The 23,440-nt window shown below is 39.7% G+C and overlaps 1 protein-coding gene across 1 annotated transcript in view; it reads left to right on the forward strand.

The window, feature by feature from the left end:
* The window catches only part of PGM5 (phosphoglucomutase 5), a 200,328-nt gene that overhangs the window by 26,796 nt on the left and 150,092 nt on the right, over nucleotides 1–23,440 (forward strand). Inside the window, exons 3-6 of the mRNA XM_021694328.1 lie at nucleotides 4,954–5,100; nucleotides 8,061–8,186; nucleotides 15,858–16,048; nucleotides 16,625–16,779. Of these exons, the coding sequence (XP_021550003.1) occupies nucleotides 4,954–5,100; nucleotides 8,061–8,186; nucleotides 15,858–16,048; nucleotides 16,625–16,779 (619 nt within the window). The remainder of the gene's footprint in view (nucleotides 1–4,953; nucleotides 5,101–8,060; nucleotides 8,187–15,857; nucleotides 16,049–16,624; nucleotides 16,780–23,440) is intronic.

The following is a 23,440-nucleotide window of genomic DNA, read 5'->3' on the forward strand; positions in this document are numbered from 1 at the left end:
CTCAGCTGGAAGCCAGGCAGAGAGAGTGAATTCTCCCTCACTCAGCCTCTTGTTCTGTCCAGGCTTCCAGTGGGTTAGATGAGGCCACTACATTGGGGATGGCACTCTCCTTTCCTCAATCTACTGATTTAAATACTAATCTCATCCAGAAACAGCCCTATAGACACACAGGAATAAGGTTTAACCAAATATCTGGGCATCCTGTGGCCCAGTCATGTTGACATATAAAATCAACCATCATAACCCTTGAGGTGACATGACAAGGAAGTGGCCTAATGGGATCTTGAATCCACTTGGTCTCTTGGTCCTCTGCCCTCCTTAGCACTGTGAAATGGTTGTATAATGGATGCTTATCTGATATGGAAGGACTCTGGGTTTTAAGTTGGAACGGACCCTCTAAGTCATTTAGATCATTCCTGTCATTTTATAGGTGAAGAAATCCCCAAGAGGCTGTTACTTGCTCAAGTTCACATGGCTGCTCAAGGCCAGACAAATGATTTTTTAGCATAACTTGTAGACATCTCTCCTTCCTATAGTGTTGACTTTCTCTTGCTGAAATGCTTAGAATTATTTCACTATTTCTTATATTAATGTATATACATACACACACACATATTAATGTATATACATTTTTCCATTTTGCACTTTTCTCCCCTAAAGGATTTTAAGGTAAATTACAGCATGAAGACATTTTACACCTAAATATTTCTGAATACATCTCTTAAAAAGAAAGACATTCTAACATAACTACATTATCACACCTAACAAAATATGTAACAAAATAACACCAATTCTCTAATATCATCTAAAACCTAATCTATATTCAAATTTTTCCAATTGTCTCCAAAATGTTATTTATAGCTGTTTTACTCAAACCAGGATGCATCCAAGAACTATGCATTGCATTTCATTGTTAAGTCTCTTAATCTTAATCTAGGACACTGGGTCTGAATTTATACATAGGTAGGAGCCGAATTTTAACGAACAACAGTAGTCTTTATGAATTATTTTTGGCCTAGGCCAGAATATTCATTATTTCCACCTCCTTGCAGCCATTTTGGACATTATCCAAACAAATGAACTTCACTCACATCAAGTGTTTTAAAAAAAACACCTTATGACGTGTCCTATACTTCGAGAAGTTTTGCTTCATTAGAAAGCATACCTAGGACCCACATCTAGTCTTGCAGCAGCTACTGAGGATTTGAGGGAAAAAAATAGGCAATATTCAGTTATTCTCTATGCTGTTAACACAGGAAATTGAATGGGCTCAGAAAATGGCAATTCGTAGAGAAATGTGTTATAAAAGTTGCCAAACTAAACAATGGATTTCAAGTAAGCATTTGGAATATATATTTGATTTCATATCTTACAAGAACATCTCAGTCATCTCTATGATATCCTATAAGACATAAAGGAAGAAGTTATTATTTAAATACCTATTTTGTAGACTAAATCACAGGAGGAAATGAGACCTATTCAGCCATACAGGAAGGGGATTGAATTTATCATTTGGCCTTTAACTGCATTGAAGTCCCTCTCTTAACCCTTAATTCTTCTTATTTGCATCATCTTGGCGTCATTACTGAAGCTAACATTCCTAATGGCAAAGAAGGATTCAGTTGGTTTCTTCCTACTCAAAGTAGAATCAATTTTACCGTAATTTCTTTTTCCTGAAGAAGCATTCATCTCTTTTCATTGTGTGTCGTATAGATACTTTTTTTGGAATGAATTAAAAGGCTAAGTGTCTTGGGGCACCAGGGTGGTTCAGTCGGTTGGATATCCAACTCTTGATTTTGGCTCAGCTCATGATCTTGGGATCCTGGCATCCAGCCTGGCATTGAGCCCCTTGGTGGGCTCTGTGCTCAAAGGGGAGTCTGTTTCTCTCTCTCTCTTCCTCTGCCCCCCACCACTTGCGCATGCTCTCTCTTTCTCTCAGATAAATGAATAAATCTTTAAAAAATAAAGAAAGCTAAGTGTCCACAGAATTAGTAGGCACAGCCAGGGAAATAGGACACATCTGGAACTTTGTTGCTTTTAAAGTGCATTTAGAGGACAGGACCATTCTGAGCATGTTTTTAAGTAGACAGGAAGATGATAGAGGGGAAATGGAATCCATAATAAAAATACTGGATTTTTTAGAATCTTACAATGTGCTGGGCACCATACTCAGAACTTACTTACATTATCTTATTTAATCCTCATAAGAACCCGATGAAGTCACTGAGGAATAAAATGTTTTAAAAAGCTTGACCAGTGTCAGAGAATTAGTAAGGTGTGGAGCTCAATTAGAGCCTAGATTCTGGGAAGGGGGCAGAACTTCTGAAAGAGAAGGCAAGGATGGGGGAACAAAACAACTCTGAGGGGTGCAGAATGAAAGTTTGGGGTAATAGTTACTATACCTGTTCAAAAAGAAAGTAAGAAGAAAATTGCCTGATGAGATAATGGGACAAGGAGAGGGAGGACTTGGGATGTATTTTGTAAAAGGTATCCTGGGAAATGTATTGATGATTCATACATGAGAAGTCAAAAAGCTAAGTAGCCTCATTCTTAGGGGGAGTCAATTGGTGTAATTTTTGACTACCTCCAACAGTATGTGGGAGTCTGGAAATTGCAGCAGTGGGGGTGGCTGATGGTGATGTCTCAGGGTTGGGGAATGGCTGTGTAGGTGTGGCACAGCCTCAAGACGGCTTATACTTGTTACCGGTGTCTGAGCGGACATCGGACGATTAGGATTCAAAATGCAGCCTCTGTCTATTACCAATGATAGGACCTTGGTTAAGGATCTCCACCTCTTCAAATTTCAGTTTCCCCATTTGGAAAATGAGGGTAATAATAACTCCTACTTCATCTGCTTTTTGTGAGTGCTGAATTCCAGGTAAAGTGTGAAAGGTGGTATATGTAAGTTTCAATAAATGTAGGTTCATGTTATTATGCTAACAAAGGTATGGCTCAAATGGTGGACCTTAGGGTCTTGCCTGAGATTAGAGGCCAGTGAAACTAGAATGGACGGATAGCCTGGGATTAATCAAGTGATGATAAGCATCAGTATAGGAAAGGGCAGGTTCAGCAGAAGTATGGAGTAGGGTAGCTGGCTGATAAGGAATCTGTGGGTTGAGGACACTCAAATTTGGTATTTTTGAAAGGATTTCAAGAGACAATAATACTTAAGATATGACTCTACCAGCCACTGACTAAAATGAAGAGGAAAACTCATTAGAGTGGAAGATGTCAAGGAACTTGGAAGTGGTCGATGGATGCAGAGGTTGTTGATGAACTGTGAGGTTAGCAACACAAGTGGTTGAGTGGCATCATAGAAAACAAACTTGCTAGAAGTTGTTTTACTTTTGGAAACCAGTGTACTTTGTCATTAAATCAGGCTGTTTAAAAGTGAGGGACACAGCCGAAGAACACAGTGTGGCACCTAGGGGAGCAGGGAGATATTCATGCGTTCTCCAATCGGACAAGCATAAAAAACGCAAAGACTGAAAAAGACTATTTACTGTTTTACATTTTGCAGAAGGATAAAAAATGGTGAGGAGTGGAGGAGGAGGGCCATGTTTTTGTTTTTGTTTTTGTTTCTTTGCAGTCTTTACTTTTCCTAAAGGACAAGGAAATATGGGTAAAATCTACTAGGCTTCTTTCCCATGCACTAGAATGGGGATACTTATTTTTAAAACAACTTTCTTGAGATACAATAGATATACAAAAAAAATCTGCACATAGTTAATGTGTACAGTTTGAGGTGTTTAGGTGCTGTTCCTTTTTATACATTCAATGAGCATTTATTGGGAGACAAAAACAGTGCTATGCTTTAAGGCAGCACTGTCTAATAGAAATACATTGTGAGTCGGAGATGATTTTAAACTTTCTAGTAGCCACATAAAAAAGTAAAAAACAAAAGGTGAAATGAATGATGCACTTTTAAACCTAGTATACTGAAAATATTATTTCGGCATGTTACTATAAAAGTTAAATGCAATCTATTAGATTTTTTCTATGAACTGTTCAAAATTTGATGTGTATTTTACAAGCACAGCACATATCAATTTCACTAGCCATATTTCAGGTGCTCAATAGCTACATACCATTAGTGGCTACTATATTGAACAGTGTAGCTTGAAGGATTGGGATAGAAAAGAAATTATTTCTTGATTTCTTTTCAGTTGAAAGTTACAGTAGACTTGGTGAGTATAATTCATACACAACCTATCTATTGATATTTCAGATCTTTCAATGTACTCATTTGATTCCCAGACTTGTTGCAAGAAATCTTAAGTGACTTGCAATAAGATACAAAAATTAAAAAGAAAATTGGAAGCCGGACCAACTGTTGATTTCATGTTCATTTAAAGTCTTTCACAGCCTAATTGTCCTCTTGACCTTGTGAGGAAGCACATCAAGTATTTTTGGTTAAACCTCATTTTAAAAACTTGGAAGTCACTAGAGAGTGTGAGTTGGGGAAAACGGTTAACCCTGGCAAGCTTCTGCCTCAACAAGGGAGCAGACTTGGGAGTACAAGTCGTATTTTCTTTTTCTAGGTGCACTTGGGAGGCTGCAGTTTAAATCTGGAATCCCTCACTTCTGTCAAGTGCATATCCTGTTGGTGTCTCATATCCTGAAAAAAGCTGATTACATAACCAGGTCTCCCTGGCAGGTGTGAAACTATTTTTAGGGAAGATGTATCATTGCTCAGAAGTGGATTCAGACAAACAAACATATGGGTTATTAGCCTATGTAGAACAGTTGAGGCTGACCAAATTTCCTCCATCATGGATGAATACAACGCAAGGAATATGGAGCCTAATTGAACGGTGAACTGTTGTCCATTGTTTGGAGAACAAATGAATCTTTCTTTTGCTTGGTGGTGAAGGAAGTAACATTCCTCTGATTGAAGTTGCAGACACTTTTTAAAAAAATTTATTTTTGGTGGTGTGCTATTTCCAAATGTAGGTCCTGCACCAGATGTGGTCTCAGACAAAATCTATCAGATCAGCAAAACAATTGAGGAATATGCCATATGCCCTGATCTTCGAATTGACCTATCTCGGCTTGGAAGACAAGAATTTGACCTGGAGAACAAATTCAAGCCATTTAGAGGTAATAGATTATATTTTGAAGAACTCAGAATAACTCCATGGGTGGAGGTGACTCTGCTTTCTGGGATGAGGGGGGTGCACACACTAAACTGATTGGTTTATCTATTTGGGGAGTGACTTGATAAGCAGATGTAGTATGACTGTGGTGTACAGGGAAGTGAGAGCAGCCAAGATACTCAGAACTGGCAGCTTTTAAAAATGACTTCTCAAACTCTAGATCACTTTCAACATAGGAAAAACGTCATAGCTGACTCCCTTATGCCATTCCAAGAATAGGACGTGAATCGCCAAAACATGTCTTCACTTTTCTAATCAATTACAGTGAAGATGCTGGAATATTTTATGTAGTTAAGAAGAGAACCAACAAGGTAATGGGGTTATTAAAAATTCACATGGATGGTAGGCATTTTTTTTCCCAAGTCAGAACCAGAACCATGCTGTTCAACTTGATTCAATGTGCAAAGGATCACCCATTCCATACCAAGCACTATGTGAGGAGATTTTATGAAGGAACTCAGTAAGTACCAAATGGATTGAGGCAAAGCACAGAATGAAATTGCCCCAAATATCCCATACTAGAGAGTGACTGAAACTTCTGAAGTACTCAGATTATAACTTTTAATTTTACAGATTAATATTGAACAGTATAACATCACTAATACCATATATATGCATATTATGTACCCCCCTCTTTTATCCTATTGCTTTTTCCTAGAACATATACAATTAGCCCTAAACCAACTTGTTGCTCCTTTAGTGCCCTATATGCTTAAATACAGTCTGTGTTAAGATGTTATCCTTATTTGACAAGTAAATTAATTTAGCTAAAAAGATTAAATACCAGGCTTGCAGCCACACGGCATTTGAGGGACAGGCAAGGAAGGGCTTGAAATGGACTGTTGAGGGGTCACACTGCTAAGCCAACACTACTACCTTTTTCTTGAAGGATTTTGCGTCAGTTGCTTGCTTAGCTAACCAGCAGAAATTAACTGGAAGCAGTGTGATACTGGAAACAGTGGTGCCTCCTTTTATTAATCTAGCTGGGAGCATGCGCACACATGCACACACAGTGGTTTGACAACTGTAAACAGGGGATATATTATATGAAACAAATGGATTTAAATATGCTTGTTTACATATGTTTGGAAAAACCGGACAGTGAGATGACTGGGAAAAATCAGGCATTACCATCAGGAAGAAGTTATGAATGATTTATTTACTTTTGGTATCTTCACAATTTTTATACTTGTCTAAGAGACCCATATCTTTGGTGAGCTCAGATTCAGGCTGTTTCTGCAGCCATATTGCTAATTTGATGAGTTTTCTAAAATGCTGTGGATATCAGGAGGTGGGTAGAAGAATTCCTTGGCTCCCAAGAAGAATTTGGAGATAATCATTTGGGATAATTTATGTGCTGTGTTCTTGCTGTTTTAAATGTTGAGCAAGGCTTGAGTTAATTGGAAATACATCATTCCTTGGCATTTCACCTTAAGGGGTCTAGAGCATGAACTATTTGATGTGAACTTTCAATTTTCACTGATTTCTACTTGCTTCCTTGTTTTTTTTACATTTCTGTTTACTATGTGTTATCTGCTATGAATACCAAGTATATTTAGGCAAGTGGTTCAAGAATTAAAGAACCAGAATGAAATTGCCAAAAATATTACCTTATATTGTGGAGTAAGACTTCTAATGTACACTTTTACTTCATAGATTAATTTTTTTATTGTGGTATAATATACATAACGTAAAATTTACTATTTTAACCATTTTTTAGGTATACATTTCATACAGATTAATTCTTAATTTATTGTATAAATTAATATCCCTCTCAGGCCAAAAGATTAAAAATGATTTGTGTTCATCAGAAAATTATTACATTATATTGAATAGGCACACATACTATATTGATTTAAGTGCAAGGAAAATTATTTTTAGATGGGTGTTTGACCAGATGAAGGGATATTTTCATTTAACATATTAAAATTCCATTCATTAAATATTATACCTGGAATTTACTGAAAATTGTTAAAGGTGGATTGGTAATATGTTTAGTGCAGGTTTAAGTATTTCAGAATTCCAAAGTAGTACGTATTTGAAAAATTTGAAAAACAACATACATACATTTCAAAATTTAACTATGAACCTAAAAGCAGGGCTTATGGACAAATTTTAGTGCCTAAAGAGTCAAGTATTTACTATTCTAGGAAAACACTTTCTTAGTGTTAATTATATGTTGATGGCCAAGTTTGAAAAATGTAATGAATATTTGGCATTGTGTGTATCTGTCAAATAACTGGAAAAGACTAGTTTGGGATTCCTGGTCACTGGGTGGTGCCAAACATTGCAGAATACTTGTGTTTAATGAGGATTTCTAAATATCTGGCATTCACCCTGAAATGGGTACTGGCTTGGGCACACAAGAGACTCATACAAACTCAGGAATGTATCTTTCATCACCAATTCTAACCCTGGATTTAGTGGGCACAATGGCATTTAGAAAATAAGGGTCACTGCTGAAGTCACTCCTTGATTTGTTTTAAGCCTTCTGAGTCATTCTTTGGCTGAGCCCCACAGGAGAGGCACCTGGGTGTGCCAAGATGCCTCTTAGCATTGAGGTGTGTGCCTTCTTTGGAAGGGAGGTGGTAGAAGGAAGGTGGGATAAAAGGGCACAGTTTGATCTTAACTACTTTATTTTGTTGATTCTTCATTTGCAAAGAGGAATGTATAGCTTGTATTATGTGTACCCATTTGTGACTGGAAAAGTTGGGAGGATCTTGAATGTATCTTAATTTGTGACTTAGCATACAAGTGGACACTTGGCTTCCTGCATGATGGGTAGGGTTATGATGGGATTGTGATCAGAACTTCATGCTATGAGGGTGGTGATTCTTTTTTACACTTCGAAGTATGCTTCATGGGTATGGTCAATGATGTTTCCTTTTGCTTTCCTACCCTTAGTGGAGATAGTGGACCCAGTAGATATCTATCTCAACCTCCTTCGGACCATCTTTGACTTTAACGCCATCAAGAGTTTGCTGACAGGGCCTGGCCAACTGAAGATCCGAGTTGATGCGATGCATGGAGGTAAGTTCGTGGTCTTCTCCCAGTTGGTGGACTAGAAATGTTAAGGAGACCTCTACCTGTGTTGGGTTTTTGAGATTATGAGGAAGATTGGATTCATAGATACTCACACAATGTGTTTATGTTCAGATACTTGGAACGTTCTGGAAAACTTCAGGGTTTTAATTTCTTTCTCTTTTTTTTTCTTAGATTAAAAAAATACATCATTTTTTTAACTGAAGTGTAGTTGACATGCGATGTTACAATAGTTTCAGGTGTACAACATAGTGATTTGACAGTTCTATATGTTATGCTCTGCTCACCACACATGTAGTCTGTCACCATGCAATGCTATTACAATACCGTGGACTATATTCCTTATGCTGTACCTTTCATCCCCATGACTTATTCATTCCATAACTGGAAGCCTGGATCTCCCACTCCCCTTCCTGCATTTTGTGCATCCCCCCATCCCCTCCCCTGGCACTTTCTCTCTTTTGAAACAAATGAAGATAGTGGTGAACAAATGAGTTGGAGACTATGCCTATTCAAGTGTTGAATGGATAGTTAACTGTAGTCATTTAAAAAAATCTATTTTTTAAAAGATTTTATTTATTTATTTCAGAGAGAGAGTGCATGAGTGGAGGGGAGGGACAGAGGGAGAGGACTCCTCACTGAGCAGGGAGGCCAACGTGGAGCTCGATCCCAGGACCCTGAGATAATGTGAGCCAAAGACAGACGCTTAACCGACTGAGCCATCCAGGTGCCCCCCCGCCAAAAAATCTATTTTGATCACTGTGCACACATATAGTTTAAACAGTCAAGTAGTTCAAAGCTTATTATGAACAAAATCTAGGCCCAACTCCCCCCCAGTTTCCTACAGAGGCAACTTTTTTTTTTAACATTTTAAACTTTTTTCTTTTAAGTATTTATCTCCCTATTACTAAATACTATGAATATACTTCTCCTTGTTGAGTTTCAGTTTGGGCATTACTGATGTTATACAATGGAAGATGAGGTGGTAGCTCTCTTTTACCCTCTCCATTCACTCAATCCAAGCACACTTCTCTCAACTAATTATATCATAATTTTGGTGAGATCAGTATCCAGTGTCTACATTATCAGAACACTGCTGAGCCATGTAAAATATATTTTCTCACAGCACAACTTTTTTTATGAATAGTGCCCTATTTCATGTTTCACGAATGTCATATTTTTAAAATAAGTCAGGTTTACTGAGGTATAATTAATATGCAGTAAAACTGACATCTTTTAGGCATGCACTTTGAGGAGGTTTGACAAACATATATAGTCATGTAATGACTGTGACAATCAAGATATAGAATATTTCCCTCACTTCAGCAAGTTCCCTTGTGGCCCTTTGTAGTCGTACCCCTCATCCTAATCCCTAGCTCCTGGCAATCACTCATCTGGTTTTGCCTACATAATTTTGCCTTTTCCAGAAAGCCATCTAGATGGAGCATAAAATATGTAAAGCCCTTTTCTTCAGGCATCTTTCACTCACATAAAATTCTAGAGATAGAGTCATGGTGTTGAATGTTATCAGTGTTGATTTCTTGTTACTACCGAGTAGTATTCCATTGTAGGAATGTACTATAGTTTGTTTATCTGTTCATCAGTTGATATAATTACGGTTATTTCCAGGTTTTGGTTACTACAAACAAAGTTGCTATTAACATTTGTGAATAAGTCTTTATGGGTTACATGATTTCATTTGTCTTAGATAAATACCCAGGACGGGGATTGCTGAGTCACAGGACAAGTACATATTTCACTTTATATGAAACTGCCAAGCTTTTGTCCAAAGCGGCTGTACAATTTGCATTGCCAGCAGTGTATGATGACTTTAGTTTTTCCATGTCCTCACCAACACTTGGTATTGTCAGTGTTTTCAATTTTAGCCATTCTACTATATCTTCTTGGTTGCTATTAAAAGATTACTGAGGAGAAGGGAGGAAGATGGTGGAGGAGTAGGGGACCCTAGTTTCGTCTGGTCCCTGGAATTCAGCTAGATAGCTATCAAATAATTCTGAACACCTGTTTTCCCCATTGAGAATGATATTTGCTGTGGGGTTTTCACATATGGTTTTTATGATATTAAGCTATGTTCCCCCCATCCCTACACTGTGAGAGTTTCAATTAAGAAAGGATGCTGTACTTTGTCAAATGCTTTTTCCGCATCTATTGAGAGGATCGTATGGTTCTTGTTCTTTCTTTTATTAATGTATTGTATCACATTGATTGATTTGCGGATGTTGAACCAACCTTGCAGCCCAGGGATAAATCCCACTTGGTCGTGGTGAATAATCCTTTTAATGTACTGTTGGATCCACTTGGCTAGTATTTTGGTGAGAAGTTTTGCATCCATGTTCATCAGGAATATTGGTCTGGATTCTCCCTTTTGATGGGGTCTTTGTCTGCTTTTGGGATCAAGGTAATGCTGGCCTCATTAAATGAGTTTGGAAGTTTTCCTTCCATTTCTATTTTTTGGAACGGTTTCAGAAGAATAGGTATTAATTCTTCTTGAAATGTTTGGTAGAATTCCCCTGGGAAGCCATCTGGCCCTGGGCTCTTGTTTGTTGGGAGATTTTTGATGACTGCTTCAGTTTCCTTGCTGGTTATGGGTCTATTCAGGTTTTCTATTTCTTCCTCTTTCAGTTTTGGTAGTTTATACTTCTCTAGGAATGCATCCATTTCTTTCAGATAGTCTAATTGCTGGCATATAGTTGCTCATAATATGTTCTTATAATTGTTTGTATTTCTTTGGTGTTGGTTGTCATCTCTCCTCTTTCATTCATGATTTTGTTGATTTGGGTCCTTTCTCTTTTCTTTTTGGTAAGTCTGGCCAGGGGTTTATCAATCTTATTGATTCTTTCAAAGAACCAGCTCCTAGTTTCGTTGATCTGTTCTTTTGGTTTCTATTTCATTGATTTCTGCTCTGATCTTTATTACTTCTCTTCTCCTGCTGCGTTTAGGCTTTATTTGCTGTTCTTTCTCCAGCTCCTTTAGGTGTAGAGTTAGGTTGTGCATTTGAGACCTTTCTTGTTTCTTGAGAAAGGCTTGTATCGCTATATACTTTCCTCTTAGGACCACCTTTGCTGCATCCCAAAGGTTTTGAACAGTTGTGTTTTCATTTTCATTGGTTTCCATGAATTTTTTTAATTCTTCTTTAATTTCCTGGTTGACCCATTCATTCTTTAGTAGCATGCTCTTTAGCCTCCATGTATTTGAGTTCTTTCCGACTTTCCTCTTGTGTTTGAGTTCTAGTTTCAAAGCATTGTGGCCTGAAAATAGTCAGGGAATGATCCCAATCTTTTGGTACCGGTTCAGACCTGATTTGTGACCTAGGATGTGATCTATTCTGGAGAATGTTCCATGGGCATTAGAGAAGAATGTGTATTCTGTTGCTTTGGGATGGAATGTTCTGAATATATCTGTGAAGTCCATCTGGTCCAGTGTGTCATCTGAAGCCTTTATTTCCTTGTTGATCTTTTGCTTAAATGATCTGTCCATTTCAGTGAGGGGGGTGTTAAAGTCCCTTACTATTATTGTATTGTTGTCGATGTGTTTCTTTGCTTTTGTTATTAATTGGCTTATGTAACTGGCTGCTCCCATGTTAGGGGCATAGATATTTACAATTGTTAGATCTTCTTGTTGGATAGACCCTTTAAGTAGAATATAGTGTCCTTCCTCATCTCCTATTATAGTCTTTGGCTTAAAATCTAATTTGTCTGGGGCACCTGGGTGGCTCAGTCATTAAACATCTGCCTTCGGCTCAGGTCATGATCCCAGGGTCCTGGGATCGAGCCCCACATTGGGCTTCCTGCTCCACGGGAGGCCTGTTTCTCCCTCTCCCTCTCCCCCTGCTTGTGTTCCCTCTCGTGCTGTCTCTCTCTCTGTCAAATAAAAAAAAAAATCTTTAAAATCTAATTTGTCTGATGTAAGGATTGCCACCCCAGCTTTCTTTTGGTGTCCATTAGCATGGATGGTTTTCCACCCCTCACTTTCAATCTGGAGGTGTCTTTGTGTCTAAAATGAGTCTCTTGCAGGCAGCATATCGATGGGTCTTTTTTTTTATCCACTCTGCTACACTGTGTCTTTTGATTGGGGCATTTAGCCCATTTACATTTAGGGTAACTATTGAAAGATATGAATTTAGTGCCATTGTATTGCCTGTAAGGTGACTGTTACTGTATATTGTCTCTGTTCCTTTCTGGTCTATGTTACTTTTAGGCTCTCTCTTTGCTTAGAGGACCCCTTTCAAGATTTCTTGTAGGGCTGGTTTCGTGTTTGCAAATTCTTTTAGTTTTTGTTTGTCCTGGAAGCTTTTTATCTCTCCTTCTATTTTCTTTTTTTAAAGATTTTATTTATTTATTTGAGAGAGAGAATGAGATAGAGCATGAGAGGGGGGAGGGTCAGAGGGAGAAGCAGACTCCCTGCCGAGCAGGGAGCCTGATGCGGGACTCGATCCGGGGACTCCAGGATCATGACCTGAGCCGCAGGCAGTCGCTTCACCAACTGAGCCACCCAGGTGCCCTCTCCTTCTATTTTCAATGAAGCCTAGCTGGATATAGTATTCTTGGCTGCATATTTTTCTTGTTTAGTGCTCTGAATATATCCTGCCAGTCCTTTCTGGCCTGCCAGGTCTCTGTGGATAGGTCTGCTGCCATTCTAATGTTTCTACCATTGTAGGTTGCTGACCTCTTGTCCCGAGCTGCTTTCAAGATTTTCTCTTTGTCTCTGAGACTTGTAAGTTTTACTATTAGATGTCGGGGTGTTGACCTATTTTTATTGATTTTGAGAGGGGGTTCTCCGTGCCTTCTGGATTTTGATGCCTGTTTCCTTCCCCAAATTAGCGAAGTTCTCTGCTATAATTTGCTTCAATATACCTTCTCCCCCCCCCTTTCTTTTCCTGGGATCCCAATTATTCTAATATTGTTTCATCTTACGGTATCACTTATCTCTTGAATTCTGCCCTCATGATCCAGTAGTTGTTTATCTGTCTTTTTCTCAGCTTCTTTATTTTCCATCATTTGCTCTTCTATATCACTAATTCTCTCTTCTGCCTCATTTATCCTAGCTTTTAGAGCCTCCATTTTTGATTGCACCTCATTAATAGCCTTTTTGATTTAGACTTGGATAGATTTTAGTTCTTTTATTTCTCCAGAAAGGGATTCTCTAGTATCTTCCATGTTTTTTTTCAAGCCCAGCTAGTATCTTTATAATCATCATTCTGAACTCTAGTTCCGACATTTTACTAATGTCCGTGTTAAGTCCCTGGCAGTCGGTACTGCCTCTTGTTCTTTTTGTTGAGGTGATTTTTTCCATCTAGTCATTTTGTCCGAAGGAGAATAGATGAATAAGAGAACAAAATGCTAAAAGTGTAACAATGACCCCAGAAAAATATACACTAAACAGATCAGAAGGGACCCGAGAATGGGGGGAATAGAAAGGGAAGGAAGAAAAAAAAAAGAATATGATCAGGCTGGTGAATAGATCAGAGCCACACACTAGATTTCAGGCGTATTTTGGTCTGTTAGGAGAAACTGCCTCCCAAATTCTTAAAGAAAGAAAAACATATATGTACTAAAATAAAGGTAAATAAAATGAAGGGATGGAATATGACTGTAAAGATGAAAATTATAAGAGATTTTATAAAAGGAATTTATAAGAAGTTGGTTTAAAAAAGAAGAAAAAAAGGGAGAGAATGTGGTCAGGCAGGAGACTAGAACAGAGCCATACACTAGAGATTTAGGGTATATTTTGGTCTATTAGAAGAAACTGTACCTCAAAATTTTAAAGACAGAAAAACATATATATAGAAAAAATAAGGTTAACTACAATGAAGGGATAGAATATGATTCTAAAAATGAAAATTAAAATGATTTTTAAAAAAGGGATTGATAAGATGTTGGTTGAAAAAGGAAAGATGACAAATTAAAAAAAATAGAAAAAGAAAAAAATAAAGAAAATTAAAAAAATTAACTTTCAAAGACTAAAGAATTGTGGGAAAAAATCCATGAATTCTATGTGCATATTCCCCTAGCGCTGGAGTTCTGCCGTTCTCCTTGATCGGTAAACTTGGTCTTGGCTGGCTGTTCTCGCTGATCTTCTGGGGGAGGGGCCTGTTGCCGTGGTTCCCAAATGTCTTTGCCGGAGGCGGAATTGCCCCGCCCTTGCCCGGTCTGGGCTAAGTAATCTGCTGGGTTTGCTCTCGGGAGCTTTTGTTCCCTGCAAGCTTTCCATATAGCTTTGGAGGCCAAGAGTGAAAATGGCGGCCTCCCAATCTCCGCCCCGGAGGATCCAAGAACTCAGGGCCCCACTCCTCAGTGCGCCCCCAGAGAAAAGCAGTCAGTCACTCCCATCTCCCCGGTCTCCGGCTGCACTCTGTGCTCACCCGGCCTGTGACTGAGCGTTTCTATCTCTGGCACCCGACCCCGTGTGGAGTCCCCAAAGCCAGCAGATCCCTGCGGTGCACTTCCGCGCCACTCCTCCCGGGGGAAGAAGGGGAGTCTCCCCGGATCTGCCGCTTGTTGGGTCCCTGCTGGAGGAGCAGTGGCCCGACTATGCTGCGGATCAGGGTTTATGGCAACCCCAAGCTGAGAGCCCACTCCTCAGTTCCGTCTCTGCATCTGGCTTCCCCGCTCCGATACCTGGGAGCTGTGCCACACTTAGGCACCCCTGGTCTTTCTGTGACCCCGAGGGTCCTGAGACCACATTGTCCCAGCGAGGGTTCCACACCCCGCTTAGCCACTGGAGTGACGTCCCTCAGCGGAGCTTTACATATATTTCAGCCAACAGGATTACATGCTGGTCCCCAGATCTGCTGTATGTTCTAACTCAGGCTCCATTCCCTTGTTCATAATGTCCTTTCCATTTGGATGGCATCCCTACTCCCCATCTCTATCAAATTTATATTCTCTCTTCAAGTCCCTCCAGAAATTCTACCTCTTTCTTGAAACTTTACCTGTGGTTGTTTCTTCTCATAAGCCACTAGATCTAATTGTTTTATAACTATCCATTGCATAGTACCAGTCTTACCACTGCAATCACTCACCTGTAGATTTGACCCATCCTACTGCTGGATTAAGAGCCCAGTAATGTAGAATCAGTGTGATTTGCATCCCTTGAATATGATGTTTCTATTCTTAACATAGGAATTCCATGTTAGGCGCTCCATAAATGTGTTGAACTGGAAAATACAATTTCTTAGCAATTATTTTGCAAAATATGCTTAGTTTTATATGCTTCCGTGGTTTACAGTGTCCAATTATATACTTGGCAGAGTTAAAATGATTGCAGAGACAAAGAACATTCCTAGAGCCTTTAGTGTTTTTGCCTATATTTAGCCAAATTTTTTTAATACACAAAAAGCAATACACAATGGATCATTATTAAGTAGTTGGTTTCTTTCTGGCAACATATTAGAAAAGTTTTGGAGAAAAATTTTATGTAACTGGTTATTGGATACATCTATATGCCCAGCATAGCAATTGGCACATAGTAGGTACTCAATGAATAGTAACTGAAATAAGTAGTACTCTGTGTTGTGTCTTGACAAAGCTTGTGGAATTTTTATCTTGTGCTATTAAATGGTCTTTCTTGTTCTAACCAGAACAGAACACTCTTGGGGGTTTCTGCAAAGATTTCTTATTGCCACTTACCTCTTTTTAGTCATGGGACCCTACGTGAGAAAAGTCTTGTGTGATGAGCTGGGAGCTCCAGCCAATTCTGCAATAAACTGTGTTCCTTTGGAAGATTTTGGAGGGCAGCATCCTGACCCAAACCTGACATATGCAACAACCCTTCTGGAAGCTATGAAAGGAGGAGAATATGGATTTGGAGCTGCATTTGATGCTGATGGGGTAAGTAGGAAAATTTCCTGCCTGCTGACCCTTTTACCAGATAATAAGCTAAGCATCGGAAGCCAGAGAATTCATGGGGCTGGCTGATACATATGGGGCATTTGAACCCTAACTGGTTCTGCCTCTGCTCTTCTTTTTAATGGCTCTTCTGTATTGCAGTTAAATAGCTTTTAGTTTTCTTAGTTCCAGGGTATCATTATGTTATAAAAAGGTTATTTCTTTAAAAAAAATATTCATGCAATAAATCTTTATTTATGGTCGGTTTTGTTAAAATTGCCATCTTGAGGAACAAGGTATTTCAGCAATAATTCTTATATAAGTATATGGAGGCTACTGAAGCTTGAGATAGTCATCCACATTTCAACAGGTGGGACACATTCCTAACTGTGTCAAGGTCCTGGGCCCTACAATACTCAGGAATTTAAAAGATGGTTTCTCATGCCCTCTGGCTTCGTTCAAGCTGTTTTAGGTTGTTTAAATATGGAATGGTGGTAGAGAAGCTTGTGATGATTATGGGAATGGCGTGCTAGCAGCAGATGCCTCTGTCTGATCATTTTCACCAATTCCTTCTGACAGGACCGTTATATGATTCTAGGCCGAAATGGCTTCTTTGTGAGCCCTTCTGACTCACTGGCCATCATTGCTGCCAACCTCTCTTGCATTCCATATTTCCGTCAGATGGGGGTTCGAGGGTTTGGGAGGAGTATGCCCACCAGCACGGCCCTGGACAGGTAAGCAAGGATGTCACCATGAAGAACTTCATGGTAGGTTTCTGATGTCAGCGTCCCCTTCATCATTAGCTGTCGCTCATTCTCCCCTGCCTCCAGTGGGAATTGTGGGAAGTATGGGAACTTAGAGACCTGTATAGTGCACTTGGCAGGGACATGAAGAACCATGTGGCCTGAACTTGATTCTTGGTTCTGCCACTTCTTAGCTGTGGGAACTTGAAAGACATGTGATCTCTGTGCCTCATTTTTTTTTTGCCCGTCTTTTTTATTTTAGCACTTCCCATGAGTACAAAATATTATTTCCTTTTTTTAAAAATTGAAGTATAAGTAACATATAGTTTTATATTAGTTTCAGTTGTACAATATGATTCAACAATTCTATACATTATTCAGTGCTCATCATGATGAGTGTACTCTCGATACCCTTCACCTATTTCACCCATCCCCCCACCCACCTCCCCTCTGGGAACTGTCAGTGTGTTCTCTGTTCTTAAGAGTCTGGCGTTTTGTTTGTGTCTTATTTTCGTTTCTTAAATTCCATATACAAGTGAAATCATATGGTATTTGTTTTTCTTTGATGGACTTATTTCCCTTAGCATTATATCATATTATATTTAATAATTGAGTAATATTCCATTTCTATGTATACCATTTCTTCTTTATCCATTCATGTATGGGTGGACACTTGGACTGCTTCCATAACTTGGCTCTTATAAATAATGCTGCAATAAACATAGGGGTGCGCCTATCTTTTCAAATTAGTGTTTTCATTTTCTTTGAGTAAACACAGTAGTGGAATTACTGGATCATATAGTAATTGTATTTTTAAGTTTTTGAGGGGGCCTTTTATACTCTTTTCCACAGTGGCTGTGTCAATTTCCATCCCCACCAACAGTGCATGAGGGTTCCTTTTTCTCCACATCCTCGCCAACATTTGTTATTTCTTGTCTTCTTTATTCTAGCCATTCTGAGGTATGAAATGATATCTCATGTGGTTTTTTTTTTTTTAAAGATTTTATTTATTTATTTGAGAGAGAGAATGAGAGAGAGAGAGCACATGAGAGGGGGGAGGGTCAGAGGGAGAAGCAGGCTCCCTACCGAGCAGGGAGCCCGATGCGCGACTCGATCCAGGGACTCCAGGATCATGACCTGAGCCGAAGGCAGTCGCTCAACCGACTGAGCCACCCAGGCGCCCATGAGAAGGGATACTATTTCTTTTTTTTTTTTTTTAAAGATTTATTTATTTATTTGAGACAGAGAGAATGAGAGAGACAGAGAGCACATGAGAGGGGGGAGGGTCAGAGGGAGAAGCAGGCTCCCCGCCGAGCAGGGAGCCCGATGCGGGACTCGATCCCGGGACTCCAGGATCATGACCTGAGCCGAAGGCAGTCGCTTAACCAACTGAGCCACCCAGGCGCCCTCTCATGTGGTTTTGATTTGCATTTCCCTGATGGTGAGTGATGTTGAGCATTTTTCGTGTGTGTGTATTGCTATCTGGGTGTTTTCTTTGGAAAAATGTCTATTCAGATCCTCTGCCCACTTTTAATTGGATAATTTGTATTTTTATGATTGAGTTGAATAAGTTTTTTTTATGTATTTCGGATATTAACCCCTTATTGGATATGTCATTTGCAAATATCTGCTCCCGTTCAGTAGGTGGTCTTTTTGTTTTATCAATGGAAGATGTTTCTGTGGCTGACAGCCAAAAAATTACTGCCTATGTTTTGTTCTAGGAGTTTTATGGTTTCAGGTCTCACATTTAGGTTTTTAATTCATTTTGAGTTTATTTTTGTGCATGGTGTAAGAAAGTGGTCCAATTCCATTCTTTTGAATGTAACTGTCCAGTTTTCCCAACATCATTTATTGAAGAGACTGTCTTTTCCCCATTGTATATTCTTGCCTCCTTTGTCATAGATTAATTGAATATATAAGCATGGATTTATTTCTGAGCTCTTTATTGTTCTGTTCCATTGATCTATATGTCTGTTTTTGTGCCAGTACCCTTTCCTTACTGATTCTGATTTTCTTTTTTTTTTTTTTAAGATTTTATTTATTTATTTGACAGAGAGAGACACAGCGGGAGCAGGAATACAAGCAGGGGGAGTGGGAGAGGGAGAAGCAGGCTTCCCGCGGAGCAGGGAGCCCGATGTGGCACTCGATCCCAGGACCTTGGGATCATGACCTGAGCCAAAGGCAGACGCCCAACGACTGGGCCACCCAGGCGCCCCGATTTTGATTTTCTAACTCTGTGCTGGGCACTGCTGTAAGCACATTCCGTAAACTTGATAGTCATCATAACTACACTGTGAGCCCATTTTACAAATGAAGGAACTGAGGTATAGGGAAGTTAAATAACTTGGTCAAGATCAGGGCCTAGCAAGGGTGGAACTGGGATTCTAACTGAGCCACTCCAGCTCCAGAGTGCAGGGTCTTTTTTTTTTTTTTTTGAGTGGTGCGGGTGTGGATTCTCAGAAAGAGAGAGAGCAGGGGTTGGGGCAGAGGGAGAGGGAGAGAGAGAATCTTAAGCAGGCTCCACACTCAGTGCAGAGCCCAACGTGGGGCTCGATCTCACAACCCTGAGATCATGACCTGAGCTGAAATCAAGAGTCAGACGCTTAACTGACTGAGCCACCCAGGCGCCCCCGGAGTGCATGGTCTCAATGACTCTGCAGTACTACTCCACATGGGGTGGTGGGACTGTAAGATCCATAGGAACCCAGAGAGGGGACAAGGGCCTCCGAGGAAGCTGCATGGCTTACTCTGAGTTTCAAGTGCTGATGTGACACCGTTGGCTGCTCAGGCTTCCAGGTGACAGCTCCCCGGGTGAGGCCTACGTTAGTCATGCCCTCTAATCTCAAGTGTTCCCCCGTGCTTCATGTTGCCCTCGGTCCCACCCTCAGAAGCGAGGAGATGAGGCTGGACAAGGTTGAGGAGAGGGACCCACAGCACAGTCACCACCCCAGGAAGTGGAGCCTCAGTGGGAAGAATGAGAAGGCAGGATGAGGGATCCATCCCTCTTTTCCCCTGCCCATGGGATAGTGGGCTGACCACTGGCCAGGCCTTCTCCTGGGGGTGGGGCGCAAATGAGGCTCCTTGAGCCGTGGAGCAGGGCATGGGTCCAGGGCTGTTCTGCTCCAGGCCTCAGTAGAGACGACAAATGAGAAGCAAGACAGTGTCTAGGCAGGAGCCTGAGAAGATGGGGCAGATGTGCCAGGCAGCCAGAATAAAGGGCATGCACTTGTCTGCTGCGCACCCCCCCACCCCGCCCGAGAACCTCTGTTCTCAGCGAACAACTCAGGAGCCTTAACGAGCTCTTCTGAGCTCCCCAGGCCTGCTCCCCAACCCTTGGCTTCTGTAACTCAGGGTGTTGTTCCTCCAGCCATGTGGGTTCCCCTCCCCACCTCACATAGATTTAATTGGTCTTGATTTTTTTCTTTTAAATGGGAACTTCATCTTTCTCCTAAAGGTTCTCAGAGACTAAGGCTGAAACTGGAGTTCCATTTCAAGCCTCTTACCACTTTTAACAAATAGAGCCCATTCTTTGGCATGCTTACTCTTAAATTCACTTGGTATCGATTTGACATTCAGCCACTTTTGCTGAACCTACTCTCCCTATAGTGTGAGTAGCATTTGGGTGTTGACCCTTGCTGAGTTGAAGGGACGATGCGACACGCTCTGATCACTGTGTGGTTCCGTATCCTCCGCAGATACCAGTCCCACATTACTTATATCCTGGGGATCTTTGTATACTTTGATTCTGAGAGCAGTCAGGGTCAAGACCCTGGGGTGTCAGCAGCTTGTTGAGAAGCAGATCTTTTAGAAGAGGGAAATTAAAAGCAAGATCTGATGGGGTGGGGTGGAGAGGCATCTCTTGAACCTCACTCTGAGTCTCCTTGAGTCTTTGGTATCTATTCCAAAGATAGATGGTTTGTAAACCACAAAACATACATACAAACCATGGTGATTTGTGGTTCCATTTTGATGAGGATGAGGAAAAAAGCCCTTTGCATGGCCCTCAAGCCAAAAAGATACTGCGGTCCTTAAAACACAAGTCCCAAATGCACATTTATATCCTGCAAGTCTCCTGCCAAGTAAGCCTTGTGTGCTTTGAAATTTTCATTTTTCTTTTGGCTTAGGTTTGCATCATTGTCATAACAGGTGATGTTGAGCTCCTTTTCATAAGCTTATTGTCCATTTGTGTAACTTTTTTGTTATGTATCAGTTCATATACATTTGCTCAATTAAAAAATTAGGTTGTTTTTTGTTATTGATTTATAGAAGTTCTTTATATATTCTGGCTAATGTCTTTTGTCAGCTATATGTATTGCAAGTATTTTCTCCCTGCCTGTTGCTTGCCTTTTCATATTGTTAGTGGTGCCTTTTATGAGCAGAAGTTTTACATTTTGATGAAGCTTCATTTATTAATATTTTCTTGTATAGTTAGTATATACTTTTTGTCCTCTGCAAGAAGTCTCTGCTTGCCCAAAGGTCAGAAAGATGTTTTCCCTATGTTTTCTTCTAGGATTGTTGTAGTTTTAATCTTCACATTTCAGTCTGTGATGATTTTGAATTAATTTTTGTGTGTGGTGAAAGGCAGGGGTCAAGGTTTACTTCTCTCCTATATCCAGTAGTTCCAACCTTGGTCATTGAAAAGAATTTTTTTCCCTCTTGGTGCCTTTGTTGACCATATCTGTTTGGGTCTATTTCAGGATTCTCTATTTTCTCTCATTGATCTTTTTGCCTATCCTTGTGCCAATATTATTCTGTCTTGATTATTAAACCTTTAAAGTAAGCATTGAAATCAAGTGAATCCCCCAAGTGTTTTTTTCTTCTTGGCCAAATTAAAAAAATGATACATCCTAGCTTTTTTTGTATTTCTATATACATTTTAGAATCAACTTGTCAATGTCTACCAATTGTGACAGTTTTGATTGGGATTGAGTAGAATCTATAGAATACTTTGGGGAGAATTGCAATTTTAATAATATTGAGATCTCCACTTGACAAATATGGTTTATCTCTTCATTTTAGTTTTCTTTACTTTCTCTTACATATTTTCTAGTTTAATTTCTCTTACGTATATTTTGTGGTTTACTGTAGAGGTCTCACACAATTTTTGTTTAATTTATTTCTGAGTACTTTCTATGTTTCTAATGCTATTATAAGGGGAATAGTTTTGTAAATTTAATTTTCCAGTTGGTTGCTGCTAGCAATTAGAAATACAACCGATTTTTGTATCTTGACCTTGGATTCTTCCACCAGGAAGAACCTTTTGGATGCTCCCCACTTTATTTCTCTCCCTCAGGGGATACTGATATCAAGCTCATGCTATAATCCAAACTCAGTGCCTAGTGGCACCAAAGAGTAGGGTATATTATCCCACATTTTTTTCCATTTACCTTTGCTTATATCCTTCCATTAAAAAGGAAGAAAAAAAAGGATTCAATAAAACTGTGGAGAAAAAGGCAAAAATGGAGCCATCTTTAGACATTGAGGACTTGGTCATACAGGATCCTGATTGCTATGTAGGTTACTTAATATTATTTAATAATTTATTAAATATTTAATAATAACACCTTTCACTTATACAGAATTTTATAATTTCGAAAGAACTTGTGTACATTTGATTTCACTTGATCTTTGCATGAATTTAGTGGGTAATTGGGAAGGCATGCCTCTCACCATCTTCAAGATGTTGAACCATGTATCAGAGAGGTTAAGTGACTTGTACGAGGTTACACAGCTAATCAGAAAGTGATCCAGGATTTGTAACTGGGTCTTCTAGTGTACAATTCCATCTGCCCAGTAACTACCACTGGATCAAGATGGTCCCTGAGAAACTAGTTGAGAATATTGCCCAACTCTCCTGGGGGATAGCCAGCAACTTTCCAAACCCTGGCCAGGAGAGGCAGGTTTCACTCTGACAACAAAAACCTTTTGTCCTCTTTTCTCCCGGACATTTCCCGGCAGTTCTTGATTTCACTTTGTCCTCTCCCTCCCAATAAAACTCTGTTTCAGTAGGAAACCAGAGGCCTTGCTTAGAAATTTCACAAAGGGCCTGTTCTGATATGTAAGTGACCATTTAAAAGGATTATTCATGCTTGCTGGTTGGGATCCAGAATCCTGTGGGGCTTTGACGTGGTGATTTGTTTTGGGTATTTGATCTTTTGTGTAGCTCCCAGGTGGATTCTCATGATGGACACTTTATGAGCTTCTTTCTTCTTAGATAAAATAAATACAGCTTCAAAATCTTATCTTGACCATGGTTTACCTTACAGTTTTTTTTTTTTTTTTTTTTTATTAAAAAAAATAATTGAAATGTGCCTGAAAGTGCCAGGACCCAGAAGAATGACAACTGAGTACTTGAGACACATTAAATGGTGCACTTGCCTAAACTCTTGGGATTCCAGAATCAGGGGGGGCCTGTACCCTTGAAACTGATGAATTATTCAGGCAAAATGTCATTGTTCACAGATAATCGTTGTTCCCTGAGGGAAGACTTTCAGGGTCTTTAAGTTCTACTCTTACAGTGTTACTGAAACAAGGACTCCATTTACCCCAGAATAATGCAGTTTCAGCCTTGAAAATGGCATTCTTTTGGAGTTTTGTCCCTCTGAATGTGTCTGATTTGTAGTTGCAGATGAGTCTGTGAGGCTGAAATCAT

The sequence above is a fragment of the Neomonachus schauinslandi genome, chromosome 13 (assembly GCF_002201575.2).
Source record: "Neomonachus schauinslandi chromosome 13, ASM220157v2, whole genome shotgun sequence".
Classification (NCBI taxonomy): domain Eukaryota; kingdom Metazoa; phylum Chordata; class Mammalia; order Carnivora; family Phocidae; genus Neomonachus; species Neomonachus schauinslandi.